The following is a 21453-nucleotide window of genomic DNA, read 5'->3' on the forward strand; positions in this document are numbered from 1 at the left end:
TTTCCTTATTATTTATCTTTTAACAAGGATAATAGGCAATTAGTCTGTTTTGCTCACACTGCTGTATATTTAGTACCTTGAACGTTGTTTGTTACATGGTAAGTGCTCAATAAATAATTTTTAAAAAAGATTTAAAGTAATCTCCACACCCAGTGTAGGACTTGAACTTACAACCCTGATATCAAGAGTCATGTGCTATACTGACTGAGCCAGCCAGGCATCCCACAGTAAATAATTTTTAATGAGTGAATGAATGAATGAATGAATGAGTTGTTTAGAAAACAGACTATAAAAATACTTATGACTGTAAGGGAACAATTTTAGTTACACTTAATTAGGTACAAAGTTAACTAGGAAAACTAATAGTCAGTGATATGTTCTAATGTCACACTATTCTCAGACGTTCTGGCAATTCTATCTACTAACCTTAAAAAATAATGACTCATGTAATTAAAATTTTGGATGCAGGTGAAAATAGTAAACTGTTATATATATTTTTTCATATATTTTTCTTTTTTTTCCTGATGGACAATAGTTAATATTTTTTTACTTGATAGCCAAAATAACCATACTTCAGAGATCTCACCATCTACTCATTAACTATATGCATATACTAATAATTTGAGAATCAGTATTAATATTAGTTCAAAGAGCAATCTTATAACAAATTTTTCTATGTGAAAATGCAAACTTTAATATTTCTTAATTATGAAACATCCATTTTTCAGCATTAAATCTTGACTCATTTTGGGAAATAAAAAAGAAAGCTAGAATCTCTTATGGAATAAATACTAAGGGTCACACATCTTAAGTGTATTTTTGCCTTATATGTAAGTTCATGTAAATCCAGGCATTCATATAAAAACAAATTTGTTTTGTTGTTCTAAGTGTATTATTTAGCTGTATCATTATTATATTGGGGAGGACTTTTTCACTTTCCCTCTAAGAATGATCTAGGATTTTACATGCAAAAGGAGTTTTGTAATGAAAAATTCACATTGACGCACTCTCTTTTTTAAGAATTCAGGTTGATTTGAAGGAATTTCAACTCAATGTCATGATTTTTAGAGAAATATTCTGTTTGGATTGGTAATTTAAAGATGCAATTATTTAAATGTATTTTACTTATTAAGAACCATAAATAATGGATAATAGAATCTGTATTCATACTAGGCCATAAAAGCAGTTTCCCATATTATAGTATTTTCTACTAGAATATTAATTTTACAACTTTAAACATATAAAAATGGCATTTTGCTAGTATAAATATATCTCACAAGTTTAAATTATAATATGTAGTTATTTTAGAGAGAATTAAAGAGAATATTATGACTGTTTTGATGATGGTCATTGAGATTGGGGATTAAGAATGGCATTTGTCATCATGTATCATCCTGAACATTACATGTGTTTCTGTATCTTTTTTTGGTTTCACAATATCAAGAAAATTCTATTAACATGAATAGTTAAAAATAATAATGTAACTTTTTAATAGCACAGATCTTGCAACTTCAGGATACTATTCAATTTAAACTAGTCACAAATAAAAATAAATAAACTAGTCACAAAACTGGAGAGAAGAGTAGTAGGAAATTTTATTTCACGACTATATCACAGATATTATTTAAGGATAAATTGTAGTTTTATCATGAATCTAAAGTTCCAGTAACAAGAGTATAATAATCCTTCTAACTATGCATGTGTCTTTCACATTTTATTGCAAAACTGTTAAGCTATAATAAGAACATACATCCAATACAAACAACAGTGTCTTGCCTGGCATTTTTAAGGAAACCAAGCATGTGCTACAGTACTCTATTCACTTTTTTTTTTTAAGATTTTATTTATTTATTTGACAGACAGAGATCACAAGTAGGCAGAGAGGCAGGCAGAGAGAGGGGGAGAAGCAGGCTTCCTGCTGAGCAGAGAGCTGATGCAGGGCTTGATCCCAGGATCCTGGAATCATGACCTGAGCCAAAGACAGAGGCTTAACCCACTGAGCCACCCAGGTGCCCCTCTATTCACTTTTATAAATCTTTCCTTGCAGACATTTAAAGGTTTGAATTAGTAGACGCCCACTGTGTACATCAACTTTCCAAACCTATGACACATGTCCAGGAAGTTCAAATATAAGCACAGAAAAGTCAAAAGATAGAAACTACAGCTAGTGGAACTAGCTCTACAAAGCACTATAGTGCTTATTTCCATCAACTGGAATATGAAATTTATTGAAGTGTGTATTTTAAAATTTTAAAAATAATGTAGATTATGTTTAAAAGTAGGGAATTGAACAAAATATTGATTTGAATTAGAATCTGAAGAGTTAAATATATATTTTATAATCTCTAGGACAATTTTTAAAAATACTAAAAATATATCAAAATCATGATAACTTAAATCAAATACTAAGAAATGTTTAAAGAATTCAAAAAAATGACAGGAAAAGTGAAACAGGAACAAATCAAAGGGAGCAAAAAGAAAGCAATAATAAAATAATAGACCTAAATAAAAATGTATTAATAGTTTCTTTAAGTGTTAATAGTCTAAACATACCAATTAAAAGACAATAGATTTTCAGGTTGAAATTTTATAAAATAACCCAAATATATGCTGTATAAAAGAAATAAACTTCAAATATAATGCCATTAAAAGTAAAGGGATGGAGACGTACTTCTTGAATAAAAAGGAAGGATCTCAAAATCTGCTCTTCTATAAAAGCAATAAGAACAATGACAAAAAAAAAAAAGTCAAAATCAACTTTTTCAGAAATCTGGAAATTAATGGACCTCTTAACAACAGTCCAAGGAGTGTTTACTTGAGAAAAACTGAATTTCAATTAGAACATTAGACTTTTTGGGGTTTTAACTGGTCTTACTTCCATCTTTCTCTGCTCATCCTTGCAACTATAGTAGTTGTGAAAAGCATCATCCTGCAACTAACGGAGAAGGCAGAATGAGTTTGGGAACTATGCCACACTCTATCTTCAGAGAATTGTCCCTATCTGACCTGTCTGGTAACTCCCTGAAAAGCCTCATTCTCAAAACTTGTCCTTATTTGACTAGACTTAGAGCTCACTCTGTGTGAAGGGCCCTCTCCCAGAATTTGACCCAGTCAGTGGCAAGTTTTTAACATCACAACTACTTGAAGTAGCATTACTAGTTGGGACTAGTAGGAGGTTCTCCTAAAAATATTAAAAAACTGGGCAATGAGATTTCCATAGGGTCTTTAAGAATCTCCAACATAGATTTCTGGGAATCTAGAAAGTCACAAGCCTATGGAGAGCTATGCCATGTCCAATGAAGATCTGAAAAGGCTATAAAATTTTTCACCTCTTGCTGACCTTGAAGAAGCTAGCAGGAAGTGAAGGCCAAGGCAGGACTATAAACTACTGTCAGAGTATGGAAAATATATACCAACACACACACACACACACACACACACGCATACACACACACACCTGCCCCACCACACACAGCTCCTGAGCAAAGCTGGAAGATATTGGTTCAGAGCATTTAAGAAAATATTTGTCCAGTCTTTAGGTGAACATTAAGCTAAGTGGCTGCACATGACAAGAATACAGACTTTACAGAATTAGAACATAAAAGTCATTAAAAAAACAAACAATAAACCCAACAAAAGAAAAACAAATAGTAGCAACAACATCATAGGGGAGATATGATTAGCAGGGTTGCCACATTACATTACTTGATATGTCCAGTTTTTACAAGAATTATAAAATGTACAAAGAATCAGCAAAGTGTGTTGCATACACAGAAAAAGAATAGTGAGACTTGTCTCTAAGAAAGTTAATATCTTGGACTTATTGAACAGAGACTTTAAGTCAGCCTTTTAAAATATGTTCAAAAACTAAAAACCATGTTTAAAGAATTGAAATTAAGAATGATGCCTCATCAAATAAATCACCTTATTATAGAAATGTAAATTATGTATATTTAAAAAAGCAAATAGAAATTCTGGAGGTGAAAAATACAATAATTATAAAAATTTCACTAGAGGGACCTCACAGCAGATGTGATCTGACAGAAGAATCAGAGAACATGAAGAGAAGTTAATTGAGATTATACTTTCTGAGGAACATGAAGAAAAAAGAATAAATGAAGAATGACCAAAAAATGGACAGAGACACAAAGACCTGTAGGATACCATCCATCATACCAACTATGTACAGCAATAGTTCCAGAATAAGAGGAGGAAGAGAGCGGCTCAGAAAGGGTATTTGAAGAAATCATATCCGAAAGCTTCCCTAATTTGATGAAACACTTTGATTTTTTTAATCCAAAAACCTCGATAAATTTCAAGCAGGATAAACTCAAAGAGATACACACTGGTCTACATTATAGTGAAACTGTCGAAAGTCAAAAATAAAAAACGATTGTTGAAAGCAGCAAGAGAAAAGTAATAGATTACATATGATATGCTAAAAGCAATAGACAGTCAGCCAAGAGATCTATATCCAGCACAATTTTCCTTTAAAAAGGGAGAAATTGGGAGAAGTAGCAGGCTGAGACTACATCAGGTAGCAGGAGATCAGTTAGATAGCTTACCAAACCATTGCAAACACCTAAAAACCCAATGGGAGATTGAAGAGAAGAAGACAGCAATTCTAAAAACAGAAAATTGACCACTTTCTGAAAGGTAGGACTAGCGGAGAAGTGAATCCAAAGCGACGGGAAAATAGACTGCGGGGGGAGGGGCCGGCTGCCGGCAAGCAGCGGAGCAACGGAGCACAAAATCAGGACTTTTAAAAGTCTGCTCCACTGAGGGACATTGCTCCAGAGGCAAAACTGGGGTCAAGCCCATGTGGGGCCAGCATGGCCCTAGGTCCCACAAGGTCACAGAAGGATCGGGGGTGTCTGAGTGTCGCAGAGCTCGCAGGTAATAGACTGGAGAAGCTGGCTACAGAGACAGAGCCAAGGAGTGGGCTCTCAGCTCGGGGTTACCTTGAACCGGTCGCAGGTTGGGTGAGCTCGGAGCGTGGCCAGAGGCCAGAGAGACGGGAGTGATTGGGCTCTTTTCTCTGAGGCGCACTGAGGAGTGGGGCCCTGAGCTCTTGGCTCCTCCTCCGGGCCGGAGACTGGGAAGCCACCATTTTCATTCCTGTCCTCCGGAACTCTACGGAAAGTGTTCAGGGGACAAAAGCTCCTGAAAGCGAACCCGAGCAGATTACTTAGCCCGGCTGCTGGTAAGGGTGATGCAGTTCCGCCTGGGGCAAAGACACTTGAGAATCACTACAACAGGATCCTCCAAGAAATCCAGCCAAGACAAAGTTCACCTACCAAGGAGAACAGCAGAATTCCAGTGCAGGAGAAAGCAAAGCACAGAACTAATGGCTTTCTCCCCATGATTCTTTAATCTTACAGTTAATTTAATTTATTTTATTTTATTTTTCTTCTTCTGCTAAATTTTTTTTAACTTTTACCCTTTTCTTTTTTAACATTTTTTAACTAGTTTATCTAATATATATATATATATATATTTTTCTTTTTTATATTTTTTCTTTATTTGTTTTCTTTTTCTAATTTTTTTTTCCCTGAACTTCTTTTTATCCCCTTTCTCCCTCCCATGATTTGGGGTCTCTTCTGATTTGGTTAAAGCACATTTTCCTGGGGTCATTGCCACCCTTTCAGTATTTTATTTGCTCCTTCATATACTCTTATCTGGACAAAATGACAAAGTGGAAAAACCCACCACAAAAAAAAAAAAAAAAAAGAACAAGAGGCAGTATTGAAGGCTAGGGACCTAATCAATACAGACATTGATAATATGTCAGATATAGAATTCAGAATGACAATTCTCAAGGTTCTAGCTGGGCTCAAAAAAGGCATGAAGGATATTAGAGAAACCCTCTCTGGAGAGAGAAAAGCCCTTTCTGGAGAAATAAAAGAACTAAAATCTAACCAAGTTGAAATAAAAAAAGCTATTAATGAGATGCAATAAAAAATGGAGGCTCTTACTGCTAGGATTAATGAGGCAGAAGAAAGAATTAGGGATATAGAAGACCAAATGACAGAGAATAAAGAAGCTGAGCAAATGAGGGACAAACAGCTACTGGACCATGAGGGGAGAATTTGAGAGATAAGTGACACCATAAGACAAAACAACATTAGAATAATTGGGATTCCAGAAGAAGAACAAAGAGAGAGGGGAGCAGAAGGTATTTTGGAGAGAATTATTGTAGAGAATTTCCCTAATATGGCAAAGGGAACAAGCATCAAAATCCAGGAGGTGCAGAGAACCCCCCTCAAAATCAATAAGAATAGGTCCATACCCCATCACCTAATAGTAAAATTTACAAGTCTTAGCGACGAAGAGAAAATCCTGAAAGCAGCCCGGGAAAAGAAGTCTGTAACATACAATGGTAAAAATATTAGATTGGCAGAAGACTTATCCACAGAGACCTGGCAGGCCATAAAGAACTGGCATGATATATTCAGAGCACTAAATGAGAAAAACATGCAGCCAAGAATACTATATCCAGCTAGGCTATCATTGAAAATAGAAGGAGAGATTAAAAGCTTCCAGGACAAACAAAAACTGAAAGAATTTGCAAACACCAAACCAGCTCTACAGAAAATATTGAAAGGGGTCCTCTAAGCAAAGAGAGACCCTAAAAGTAGTAGATCAGAAAGAAACAGAGACCATATACAGTAACAGTCACCTTACAGGCAATACAATGGCACTAAATTCACATCTCTCAGTAGTTACCCTGAATGTAAATGGGCTAAATGCCCCAATCAAAAGACATAGGGTATCAGAATGGATAAAAAAACAAACCCATCAATATGTTGCCTACAAGAAACTCATTTTAGACCCAAAGACACCTCCAGATTTAAAGTGAGGCAGTGGAAAAGAATTTACCATGATAATGGACATCAGAAGAAAGCTGGGGTGGCAATCCTTATATCAGATCAATCAGATTTTAAGCCAAAGACTGTAATAAGAGATGAGGAAGGACACTATATCATACTCAAAGGGTCTGCCCAACAAGAAGATCTAACAATTTTAAATATCTATGCCCCTAACATGGGAGCAGCCAACTATATAAGCCAATTAATAACATAATCAAAGAAACACATCAACAATAATAAGTAATAGTAGGGGACTTTAGCACTCCCCTCACGGAAATGGACAGATCATCCAAGCAAAAGATCAACAAGGAAATAAAGGCCTTAAATGACACACTGGACCAGACGGACATCACAGATATATTCAGAACATTTCATCTCAAAGCAACAGAATGCACATTCTTCTCTAGTGCACATGGAACATTCTCCAGAATAGATCACATCCTGGGTCATAAATCAGGTCTCAACCAGTATCAAAAGATTGGGATCATTCCCTGCATATTTTCAGACCACAATGCTCTGAAGCTAGAACTCAATCACAAGAGGAAATTTGGAAAGAACACAAGTACATAGAGACTAAACAGCATCCTTCTAAAGAATGAATGGGTCAACCAGGAAATTAAAGAAGTATTGAGAAAATTTATGAAAACAAATGATGATGAAAAGACAACGGTTCAAAATCTGTGGGACACAACAAAGGCAGTCCTGAGAGGAAAATATATAGCGGTACAAGCCTTTCTCAAGAAACAAGAAAGGTCTCAGGTACACGACCTAACCCTACACCTAAAGGAGCTGGAGAAAGAACAAGAAAGAAACCCTAAACCCAGCAGGAGAAGACAAATCATAAAGATCAGAGCAGAAATCAATGAAATAGAAACCAAAAAAACAATAGAACAAATCAACGAAACTAGGAGCTGGTTCTTTGAAAGAATTAATAAGATTGATAAACCCCTGGCCAGACTTATCAAAAAGAAAAGAGAAAGGACCCAAATCAATAAAATCATGAATGAAAGAGGAGACATCACAACGAACACCAAAGAAATACAGACAATTATAAGAACATACTATGAGCAACTCTACGCTAACAAATTTGACAATCTGGAAGAAATGGATGCATTCCTAGAGATCTATAAACTACCACAACTGAACCAGGAAGAAATAGAAAACCTGAACAGACCCATAACCACTAAGGAGATTGAAACAGTCATCAAAAATCTCCAAACAAACAGAAGCCCAGGGCCAGACGGCTTCCCAGGGGAATTCTACCAAACATTTAAAGAAGAATTAATTCCTATTCTCCTGAAACTGTTCCAAAAAATAGAAATGGAAGGAAAACTTCCAAACTCATTTTATGAGGCCAGCATCACCTTGATCCCAAAACCAGACAAGGATCCCATCAAAAAAGAGAATTACAGACCAATATCCTTAATGAACACAGATGGGAAAATTCTCACCAAAATACTAGTCAGTAGGATTCAACAGTACATTAAAAGGATTATTCACCACAACCAAGTGGGATTTATTCCAGGGCTACAAGTTTGGTTCAACATCCACAAATCAATCAATGTGATACAACACATTAATAAAAGAAAGAACAAGAACCATATGGTACTCTCAATAGATGCTGAAAAAGCATTTAACAAAAGTACAGCATCCCTTCCTGATCGAAACTCTTCACAGTGTAGGGGTAGAGGGCACATACCTCAATATCATCAAAGCCATCTATGAAAAACCCACCGCAAATATCATTCTCAATGGAGAAAAACTGAAAGCTTTTCCGCTAAGGTCAGGAACACGGCAGGGATGTCCATTATCACCACTGCTATTCAACATAGTACTAGAAGTCCTAGCCTCAGCAATCAGGCAACAAAAAGAAATTAAAGGCATCCAAATCGGCAAAGAAGAAGTCAAACTATCACTCTTTGCAGATGATATGATACTATGTGTGGAAAACCCAAAAGACTCCACTCCAAATCTGCTAGAACTTGTACAGGAATTCAGTCAAGTGTCAGGATATAAAATCAATGCACAGAAATCAGTTGCATTTCTCTACACCAACAACAAGACAGAAGAAAGAGAAATTAAGGAGTCAATCCCTTTTACAATTGCACCCAATACCATAAGATACCTAGGAATAAACTTAACCAAAGAGGCTGAGAATCTATACTCAGAAAACTATAAAGTACTCATGAAAGAAATTGAGGAAGACACAAAGAAATGGAAAAATGTTCCATGCTCCCGGATTGGAAGAATAAATATTGTGAAAATGTCTATGCTACCTAAAGCAATCTACACATTTAATGCAATTCCTATCAAAGTACCATCCATTTTTTTCAAAGAAATGGAACAAATAATCCTAAAATTTATATGGAACCAGAAAAGACCTCGAATAGCCAAAGAAATATTGAAAAAGAAAGCCAAAGTTGGTGGCATCACAATTCTGGACTTCAAGCTCTATTACAAAACTGTCATCATTAAGACAGCATGGTACTGGCACAAAAACAGACACATAGATCAATGGAACAGAATAGAGAGCCCAGAAATAGACCCTCAACTCTATGGTCAACTCATCTTCGACAAAGCAGGAAAGAATGTCCAATGGAAAAAAGACAGCGTCTTCAATAAATGGTATTGGAACACTGGACAGCCACATGCAGAAAAATGAAATTGGACCATTTCCTTACACCACACAAGAAAATAGACTCAAAATGGATGAAGGACCTCAATGTGAGAAAGGAATCCATCAAAATCCTTGAGGAGAACACAGGCAGCAACCTCTTTGACCTCAGCCGCAGCACCTTCTTCCTAGGAACATTGCCAAAGGCAAGGGAAGCAAGGGCAAAAATGAACTATTGGGATTTCATCAAGATCAAAGGTTTTCACAGCAAAGGAAACAGTTAACAAAACCAAAAGACAACTGACAGAATGGGAGAAGATATTTGCAAACGACGTATCAGATAAAGGGCTAGTATCCAAAATCTATAAAGAGCTTAGCAAACTCAACACCCAAAGAACAAATAATCCAATCAAGAAATTGGCAGAAGACATGAACAGACATTTCTGCAAAGAAGACATCCAGATGGCCCACAGACACATGAAAAAGTGCTCCACATCACTCAGCATCAGGAAGTACAAATCAAAACCACAGATACCACCTCACACCAGTCAGAATGGCTAAAATTAACAAGTCAGGAAATGACAGATGCTGGCGAGGATGTGGAGAAAGGGTAACCCTCCTACACTGTTGGTGGGAATGCAAGCTGGTACAACCACTCTGGAAAACAGCATGGAGGTTCCTCAAAAAGTTGAAAATAGAGCTACCTTATGACCCAGCAATTGCACTACTGGGTATTTACCTTAAAGATACAAACATAGTGATCCAAAGGGGCACATGCACCCGAATGTTTATAGCAGCAATGTCCACAATAGCCAAACTATGGAAAGAACCTAGATGTCCATCCACAGATGAATGGATAAAGAAATTGTGGTATATATATACAATGGAATACTATGCAGCCATCAAAAGAAATGAAATCTTGCCATTTGCGACGACGTGGATGGAACTAGAGGGTATCATGCTTAATGAAATAAGTCAATCGTAGAAAGACAACTATCATATGATCTCCCTGATATGAGGAAGTGGAGATGCAATGTGGGGGGTTTGGGGTGTAGGAGAAGAATAAATGAAACAAAATGGGATTGGGAGGGAGAAAAACCATAAGTGACTCTTAATCTCACAAAACAAACTGAGGGTTGCTGGGGGGAGGGTGGTCGGGAGAGGGGGTTGTGGTTATAGACATTGGGGAGGGTATGTGCTATGGTGAGTGCTGTGAAATGTGTAAACCTGGCGATTCACAGACCTGTACCTCTGGGGATAAAAATACATTATATGTTTATAAAAAATTAAAAAATAAAGATGGAAAAAAAAACAAAATTAAAAAGAGAGAAATTAAGATGTTTTTGGATAAACAAAACCAGGTAATTTGTAATAGCACACCTGTCCCACAAGAAAACAAGGAAGTCCTTGAAGTTGGAATGAAAACACACAAGACGGTAATTCAAATCCATATGAAGAAAAAATAAACAAACAACAACAACAACAACAAAAACTCAAAAAAATTAACACTTGTAAATGTAAGTGCATAGATAAATATAATAGAAATCTACATATATGTTTTATGTCTAACTTTTTTCCTCTTCATGTTAATGTATGAGGTGCTGCTAAAGAGTACTTAGATGGCATTTTGCACCTATTAAACAGTACATTTATGAAGAGGAAATATTTCAAATCAATAACCTAACTTTCTGTCTAGACAAGTTAGAATATGAAAAGAGCAAACTAAACCCAAAGCTGAAGAAAAGGAAATAATAAGGTTTAAAGTGGAAAAAACATAGAGAAGATAAAAATAATAAAAAACATAACAAAACCAATAGTTTATTTAGAAAGATCAACACAATTGAAAAACTTAGTTATACTGTTAAAAGCGAAAACAACACAAAGATATCATTAATGAAACAGGGCACCTTACTGTTGACCTTATGGATATAAAATGGATTATAAAGGAATAGTATAAACAATTATATGTTAAAAATTAGATAATGTAGATGAAACTAATACACATCTGATGCAAAACTACCAGAACTCTGATCCATTGCTTGTGGGAATATGAAACGATATAGCCACTCTGGAAAATGGTTTGGCAGTTTCTTACAAAGTTAAATATATACTTACCATATGACTTAGCAGTCCTACTCTAATAAATTGAAAACTTGTGTTCATATAAAGACCCATACACCTGTGTTTATAGGTAGCTCTTGTAGCACTTGTAAAGTACTAGACAAAGTACTTTGCAAGTACTGGCAAAAGAGCCCTTAAAAACTATATCCTGTTTTGTGGTGCCTGGGTGGCTCAGTTTCTTCTCATATAAAAGGTAATGAGTAATTGTCAAACAGCTACTTTGGTTATTGTATTATCGATATAACCAAAATCGGACCCAACTATGTCTAGAAAGCCATCTACATATAAAATCTAGATTATTATATATGTATTTACATACATATATAAGTGTATTTGTATGTGTATATATACATATACAATGTATATAAATGTACATATATAAAAATGTATATAAATGTACATATATATATGTATGTGGTTTTCTAAGTACTCAGAATGTAGGGGCTTCTGAATTTAACATTTTTACAATTGTGTAGGCATAGGTATCCTTCTTGAAGCCATACAAAATTTAAATGTTGAAAACCCCTTTAATATAGTAGAAATATCTAGTTTTAGTTGTAAAGAACTTAACAGATGCCCCTGCAAACGCTTTCACTTAGTTGACTGAAACCTCGTTTTTCAGTATATACTTTTGGATATCATAGTTAGCAAGCAGAATGCTAAACTACTGACAGATGCACTATTTGGAGAAGTACCAGATGTAAATAATTTTTTAAAACCATCTATTTGTTATAAATACAGTTTCAAATGTTCATATCAACTTTAATATGAATCTAGAGGTATTATTCTCTAAGAGATACAGAAGTTGAATTGAAATGGAACACATTATTTAACTAATAAGTTACATGGCAAGTGAAGTAGAGTGATAAATTCTCACTTTAACCTTGACTCTTTGAAGTATATTTGAATCTGTTTTATGACAGACACATCATCCAGAATAATGCATATGTGTATGTAAAACATTTGGGTTAAGACGATCCTTTTTCCATTTATTTTCCCCCTTGCACCCAGAGATTATTATAGGGCATATATAAGATAAAACAAGAAATGACTTTTTGGTCTCCGATCTATAATCTTCAAATTTCTCTTTAGATTCTCCTTAGAAATTTGCTTTGTAACCCTGATTGAGTCATTTGATGTGTCACCATTTTCATTGTTCTGACCTGTTTATATCTCAGCAGGAATAATGACATGAATAGTTTGACTGTTGAGATGTGAAATCAGAGTGAACACTTGTCAAGGCTTTAGCAGCAAAATTAAATGTTGCTAATTTAAACTGGGTCAGAGTAATATTTTTCTGTAGTTTATTCATTCCATAATGTAAATTTAGATCATTTGATGTACATTTTTACAATTGGTTCATTTCTGGATCATTAAACCTTATCATCAAATAATATTTATTAAGCTTCCACATGTTCATAGATCCAGGATGACTGCTATGTGATAGCAGTTAAGGAAATAGCATACACTGGCTCTTTAAAAAAAAGCAACAACAACAACAAAAAATCACATAGCTTTTCAGCCAAACAAGCACTTTTATGTGTCTAATGAACACAAATAGAGCATTTCTTCATTACTCCCATCCATTTGACTCACTTCTCCCTGCCATTTCTAATTCTAAAAATCTATATGGAATTTTAAAGGCACTTTTGAATCATTAGCAAAGAATTATTTTATTGCACATTAACTTTTTATGATACACTACAGTGTAGATCAACTGCATTCAGATTTATTTCAGTGCAAGGAAGATGTGGAAATTAAAGTTAGAAGTTGTATTATTTACATAAAGGAGATATAGGGGTAAGTCTGGAAAGGAACTGATCATAAAGGAAAGGGAATAAGATAGAAACCGGGCAAACTATAAGAATATAAAAGAGAGATTACGTGGATTTATGCTAACTCCCACACAGAGTGACATACTGTATTTGAGACCCATTGATCCAGTTCTTAGTTAAAAGTTCTTTTGGTTAACAAAAGAATATATTATTCTAGTCAATGTTTTTATTACTCTTGTTTTGTTTTGTTTTTGTATTGTTAAATCTATTTTCTTCACAGGTTATGTAATTCATTAGTTACATACAGAGTCAGGTTTGTTATTCATTAGTTGTCAAATGGTACACAAAAGAAATTTGGTGATGTTAACTAACTTAGTTTTGTTCATCTTTGGCTGTGAAAGGTGGTAGAGAAGACTGGGACTAATATTTAAATACAGCTTTCCTACATCTTTTATTTGGCTGTATTTATTCTGTCCTCTATTAAGAGCAAATAAAGTTAAATATGTATTTTTCTAATGAATTCAATGACTGAAAGTTTTTACAGATCTTCTTTAGTTCCTTATACAAAACTTGAGGATATTCCTCAAATTGATTATTTGGTTATTTTATATATCCCTAATAAAATAAATTTATAATGAGCTCTTATTCTTCATGTAGGAAGATGAAGTTAACTTACCTATTAATGGGACCTTAGGTATACTCACTTACACATTTGTTTTTAAATGTTTCCAAAAGGTTTACTTACTTTACTCTGAATATTCCCTAAAATAACTTTTTAGCTTTTTACTGCACACCAAATTGAAGATGTCTGTCAGATCTTCTTCCTGCAAAAAATTAAGAGAGGAGAAGTTGACCTTAGGGTGATAACGTTTATGGTTTCCAAAACTGGGAGCTCCTTTGCAACTCTGTGTCCCAGGCTTACTGTATTTAAACATTCCTTGACATTTCAGTTGGCTGTTAAACTTGAATTATATATTAAGCGTAGCTCATTGCCTGAAATTATTTCTTTCTAGGTAAACAAGATTATAAAAAAACCAAACCTATTTTACGAGCAACCAAATTAAAAGCAGAAGCAAAGAAAACAGCAATAGGGATAAAGGTACCTGTATTTGGTAACTTTAAAATTTGATATATGCATGCCATTTCATTTTCTAAAACTGGATTGCATAAATGTTGAATGCTAAATGTTTTATGACATTTCAAAATCAAAGTCAATGCCAGAATTGAAGGTACTTATAAAGAATTTACTTAATGGGAAGCATCATTCTGATCCTGAGATTTTACCAGGTCTTAAAATAAAACACAATGTCACATAAGAAAACCAGTTATACTTAAAGTTGCAGCTTATTTTTTCCTCTAGCTACTGTATATATTGCTCAAACATTTCAGTGATTTATGTGGCCCAAATAAGAAACTTTTTAAATTTTCAATAAATTTAATTTTATGGTTATTGCAATTTTAGTTATAATTACGTATCTTAGATCATTAATATATATAATTTTATTCTGTGTTTTATTATTGTTGTCAGTACTCTCTTTGATGAAATTCTAGTGATGTCCCCAAACTTGTTCTTTTAGAAAACCAGTGTTTTAACTGCTTAAGAGGGATAAGCACATCTGAGAATGATGTTAGCAGATAATAATCCAATATGCTAGCACAATGAAGTTCAACAAAATTACATTTATATTACTACTCATGTCAATTTTTTGCCAAGTATTTAGAGGTGACTCAAACTATAAATAAAAAAATTAGCTTGATAGTTCTACTGTCAAATGTATAAAATTAAAGTGAATAGTGTATATACTTTATTTAAATATTAAAATGTTAAAAGGAGATTTTGGTTTTTATCTGGCAGATGAAAAATCAATTTTTCTAAGTTATAGCTTATAGCAAATGCCAAGGTATTACTACCAGGCTGTAACAGCTGTTGAACTGCCAGATGATATATTTGGTTGTCTTCCAGAATTTGCTATTATGATCACCAAATACTGCTTTCGTTTTACTCTTGATTGCTGATTTTGATCAAGTATTGCCGTGTGATACGGTATGTTTTCACAACACAATCCCCTCAGTTAGTGCTGTGTGTCAGTTTTTAATGAAAAAAAAAAAAAGGTTAATTGTCTTTTTGTTTAAAAGAGAAATGATTAATCTTTTGAAATTTTCTTCTAATTTCACATGAAATTTTGTTCATCTTTTAAATTATCTCCATGACATGATATTTCTAAAAGCATTAGTTAGGGGTTATTTTCTTTCTTTATTTTACAGTTAGTTACCTGATGATTGTCTCTTTTTGTGAGAGCATTATCTGTAATTTTCCACCAAGGCATTATGTCAGTCACTTTTATCTCTTCCAAAGTGGTGTTTTGGTTTTGGGGTTTTTTAAAGAAAGATATTGGGTAGCAAAATCCTCTTGTGGCACAATATAACGAGCAACTATAAGTTAGAATTTGAGAAATGTGCAGCCATTCATTATTTAATATACACACATTCTCTTCATTTGCCCTTATAATTTTTGTTATTTTAATTTGAGGAAATGATTGTCTTAGTATCAGATAAATCTACCTTATAACATAATTACTTAGTATCTTTTTATAAACAATGCAGAACTTGCTTATCTTTTTTTTGAGAAAAAAGTTTTTCTTAGATTTCATTTATGATTTAATGTATGTACAGAAGTGTTTCTGACATCTGAACATAGCTCCTTTTGAATAAGCTCGCATATCATTTTGATTTGTATACCTGTGAAAAACAAAAACCTTGACTTTAAACATTGGTTATTTTGCTTGAAAAATTATATGAAGAGCCCATTAAAATGATATGAAACTTTTTAGAATCAGAACCATGGATGTGTTTTACATTTCAAATCTGGCATACTAATTAGTTTGCCCTGTTAAACTTTGATTGCCTTGTCATTTTAGCATAGGATTTTAAATAACGAAGTTTCTTTCAGCAATTGCCATTTAATGCTGTTTAATTTCCCCAGTGAGTGATTTTATCCATATTGATAATGTCAGAGAAGCAACTAAGGACTAATGAACATCAAACATGTTTGACTCTTATCTAGTTGATTCAGGATGACCATAATATTATAGTATTTTATCACTTTATTGCTTATTTTTAGAATGAATCATAGTTATGCTCTTAAAATAATTTAAATCTATAGAAAATATGAACAGCTGGATGGAATAGAAAAATACCAGCCATGACAACACTGAACAGAGAAGAAAGAGGTCTGGGATTACATTCCCTTTTCCTCTTCCTGTTGCCATGATCTAGCAAAGTCTAAACTGACATATTTACAAAAGCAATTATAACATTACCTCACAGGGTTTTCAGAAGAGTTAAATAATACCACAAACAGTTGACATTGAACCGAGGACATTGAATTCATTTATTAATTGTTAGCTGATTGAGAAAACACTTCTTTGAATTGGCCATTACTGGTTTGTACAAATAAGACTCCCCTTGGTTGTTTGTCATTGGCCTTAAGATCCCCCACTTCAACTTAGTCAGCATTGTATTATTATACTGCATATTATAAAATGTTCTCAGTTTACTGTGGAGATACTAATATTGCTGTTGTAAAGTTCTCAAAGTATTATCTAATTTTTTAAAAAGATTTTATTTATTTATTTGATGGACAGAGATCATAAGTAGGCAGGGAGGCAGGCATTGAGAGAGGAGGAAGCAGGCTCTCCGCGGAGCAGAGAGCCAGATGCAGGGCTCGATCACAGGAGCCTGGGATCATGACCTGAGCCAAAGGCAGAGGTTTTAACCCACTGAGCCACCCAGGCACCCCCAAAGTATTATCTAATTTTAATATACTTCTTATATAGGTTATCTAAATCTTAATCCTTCATTATCTGTTTAGAAATGCTTTAAATATTACAATGTTGTAGAACCTATAGAAAGAATATTACAATGTTCTAGAACCTATAGAAAGAAAGATGACCAAGACATGATCACCTGGGAGCAATTTATACAAGAAATAACTTCCAGATTTCAATACCATAAAAATCAACAATAGTGACTGGGATATCTAGGACTGGAGAGGTAAGGAATACACAATATATTCTTTATGCTCAAAGACTTTTAGTGCCTTTTTGTAAACATATGTTTAGTAATTAAAAATGTTTTGAGAGAACAGTGCTGATTCAGAATAAGATGTGAATATCAGGGGCGCCTGGGTGGCTCAGTGGGTTAAAGCCTCTGCCTTTGGCTCAGGTCATGATCCCAGGATCCTGGGATTGAGCCCCGCATTGGGCTCTCTGCACGGTGGGGAGCCTGCTTTCTCCTCTCCCTCTCTCTCTGCCTACTTATGATCTCTGTCTGTCAAATAAACAAATCTTTAAAAAAAAAAAAGATGTGAATATATTGTTTCAAAATTTAGAACTAATTTCTGGTTATTGAAGGTATTTTTATTTCCTATGTCTTACTAATATAAACAAAATCTTGTATTTTAAGACCCAGTAATGAGTGCTACCTAAAAAATATTTGTATAACCAATATTTCCTATTTGGTTGCTGTTCAGTTAGATTATTTTTGAAGAATTATGACTTCATTAAACATTTTTTAGAATGTAAATACCCATGTTTCCTAGTATTTAGAAGAAAAAAGATAATTCATATTTGTTAATTAATTAGTTATTTGAAAGGCTTATTTGAAAGGTATAATCTAATAAAAGAATAAATATAAAAAATTTAATTTATCTGTTACATAAGTAAAATATTTAAGTGTCAAACAGATCTTGCTAACAACCTCTTGGGATGAGCCATCTGGATATGTTATTTTTCTTCTTTTTTGTGATTTTGGATATAAAACTAAAAATGGCCAGGGAGTGAGGGGTCATAAATGCCTAGAGCTCTCTAAGTTATGGTTAGTGTCACCAGCATCCTGAAAGCAGTATTTTCAAATTCTGTCATTGTTTTAACCCTCTGTACATGTGGTCCCACAATGTTCATCTCCTCAACAGAACAAGGATTTTTTTAAAATGATGCTGTTCCTCCCCATTCAATACTCTTTAGCCCTACCCCCTCCACCATATATTCAGCAAACCTAATTGAATTAATGGATCCTCTGAAGTTGTATTCTATGAGTGTTCTCTGCTTTCTACCCTTAAAACCCATTTTCATGCCTCCGGATATCCTGAAAATGTATAGTGAAGATGATAGTTTTTTGAAGGGACAAGGAGCAGTTGAAAAGCAGCAGTTAGAGGTGATTATCAAATGAGATGTGGATGATGGCCTCCAATCAAGAGTAAAAACTTTATTCCTGCCTTAAGCTTGTATGAATGGTGACTGCTGTTGAACAGTTTTGTTGTCCACTATACAGAACAGATGGAGTTTGCAGTTGTGTGTCACTTGTTTATTACATCCTCTTAAAATTAGTAGCTGTGTAACCAGATGGGTCTGGGAGCACAGCTGTGGATATAAGAATATAAATGAAACCTGTCTGATGCTGCCATGCCCTTTTGAGATGCCAAAGTGTTCCAAATGCAACAAAGAAAAACTCACTTTCATTGACATTATATTGATGTATTAGATTAAAAAAAAATCTTATAAAAATTGTTGACACTGAATCTATCAACCCCCTGATTTTTATCAATATTTACTTCTGTAGTTTGGAAATCTAAATAAATGTACATTTGATGCTAAATATCTATATAAATTGCCCATTTGTAATTTCAACATCCAGGAAAAAATTTCTTGTTGCTTATAAACCAAATTCATTTTAATGTCTTTTAAAGTTTATTAGATAGCATATGTTGAATTAGTAACTTTACATTCTAATGAAATGTAAAATATATTCATATAAATACAAATAAATTGCTTCTCCATAAAACAATGCCAGGAATGAGTGAGATACACAATTGAAAATTAGAAAGACATATTAGCCTCTTTAGGATATGGAACTGGCACTAGTTGCTCTTTTTTTTTTTAATTTCTTTAGCCAAATGATATGTTAATATTGAGAATACTTCTATTGGTGTGTGTGTATACTACATATTATATACTATGTACTTCATTTATATATGAAGCTTATGGACTTCTTAGGAGATAATAGGATTTTTGCCATAATATATGTAGTAAATTTTTGGCTACTAGTTTAACATAATTAATATAACCTATATCAAATAACCAAATGAAATATTCAGAATAACCCTTCACAATTCTGATAAATTATACTATGTCTTGCTTCATGAACTGAGAGTCCTCAGTTTTATTCCCCCACATTATAAACTAGAATTTAGAGTTTAAATTTAGTTTTAACAAAATAATATTTAATAGAGACTTACAGAGACATAATTTAGAAACTGGCTATAATAGCAGTTTCTTCCTAAAGAAAAAGAAAGATAAAAGTTTTAAAATCTGTGTCCTAAAGCTATAACTAATAACAAACGAATTGAAGCAACAAATAAAGTTAAACATACTCAAATAGAGAGCAGAGGAACTGTGTAGGCACAAACTACACTGCTTGCACCCAACATCTTGATATCCAAACTATGCAAATATATCAAAATTGTAAAGTTAAATTTTATTATTAGAAATTTTAGTATTACAAATTATATAGAAATAATAATAGAAATGAGTCATCCACTGATGTCCTTATCATTGCAGTCGGTATTGTCAAGTACAAAATAAATTGCTTTACTAAATGACAAGAAGAGTTAAACAAAAAAATGTGATTAATTAGGTTCAAATTATTATTCTAGATGATGGAATTATATAGCTATTTTTCTCTGATGAAACTTATAACATTAACCAATCTCTTTTCATCAATTTCAAACATACCTTTTTTTTTTTCCCCCCTCCTTAGGAAGTTGGCCTCGTACTAGCAGCTATATTGGCCCTCCTACTGGCTTTCTATGCTTTCTTTTATCTCAGACTGTCCACAGATGTTGACCCTGATCTGGAACGAGATGAAGATTAGCTGAACAGCAATCAATGCATTAAAGGGAAATAATTTTATAAAAGCATCCCTTGTGACCAACACTTTCTAAAGTACTGAAACTGGAACATCTTGAATTCTTTCTGCTGGTATTTTCAGTTTTGAGAAATATCTTTTTAAATAGTTGCATAGGATATCAAAAAAAGAACCTTACCTAGCAATGTAGTATAATGTATGCTACCGGATACTTTTATAAATCTTTCTACTTTGACAGGCAACCTATTCATGGTGCGTTTAGATTAAATGGAAAATAGATCCTAAATTCTTCGGATGTCTTAGCCAATTTATGTGTATAACTCCGTCACTTCAGATTACTAAATCTATTTTTGTTCCGTATACATCGTAAGTAAAAGTATATATCCTCATTTACAGGAACATTCACACATCACATTCAGAGCCTAAGAAGGAATGAAAAGTCATGGGAAATTTTTCATTATACAAAGAAGCCCTGCTTTCTTTCCAGACATATTTTATATCATTAGAGAAACTATCTGCCATACATCTACAGTAATCTTTTTCCTTCTTTGCCAACTGTTCAGCGCACATGTGCTCCATCAGAAATGGCACCTGGATGACAGAAGCTCAAAGAGTCACATATGTCTGTAAAATAGAGTTCCTTTCCTCTTGGGCTGTCTGAACTGGTGTAAATAGAAAGTTCAGTTGATCTTGATTTTAATTAACTTATTATTGTATTAATATAAACTTGGAATTCTATTTTAATTATGTTCAGGCTGCTTGCAGTATCAGTTTGCCCTTCTTGTTAGGGAGGTATGTAACAATCTGTCATTTAGTTGTGCAGTTGTTGTTATTTTTTTTTTCACACAACAGTAACGGAAGTCCTATCTACTCAGAATAATTTTCTTGGGTTGCCTCCTAACCCTAAACAATACAAAGTTGGTTTACAAAATTACATTTTGTCTCTTGAGAGTTAATCAATTACAACTGTTTTGTGAAAAATAAATAATAGAAGAAAATACATGTCTCACATTACTTGCATTTCTAATTTTTTTGTTTACATAATTTTTAAGATATTTTGCATTTGTTGGAGTATAACAATCAATATATTCAATATTTTTACCAGTAATGGATTTTTTAAAAATATTTTTAGAACACATGAATACATAAA

The 21453-nt window shown here is 33.6% G+C and overlaps 1 protein-coding gene across 11 annotated transcripts in view; it reads left to right on the forward strand.

Annotated features, from left to right (window-relative positions):
* Positions 1-21165, forward strand: part of TRIQK (triple QxxK/R motif containing) — a 100710-nt gene extending 79545 nt beyond the window's left edge. For all 11 annotated transcript variants that reach the window (XM_047727741.1, XM_047727743.1, XM_047727745.1 and 8 more), the window contains 2 exons: positions 14393-14478; positions 20196-21165. In XM_047727741.1, coding sequence (XP_047583697.1) covers positions 14393-14478; positions 20196-20309 — 200 coding nt within the window. In that variant the 3' untranslated portion in view covers positions 20310-21165. The remainder of the gene's footprint in view (positions 1-14392; positions 14479-20195) is intronic.
* Positions 21166-21453: the final 288 nt, after the last annotated feature.

Source organism: Lutra lutra, chromosome 4 (genome assembly GCF_902655055.1).
Source record: "Lutra lutra chromosome 4, mLutLut1.2, whole genome shotgun sequence".
Lineage (NCBI taxonomy): Eukaryota > Metazoa > Chordata > Mammalia > Carnivora > Mustelidae > Lutra > Lutra lutra.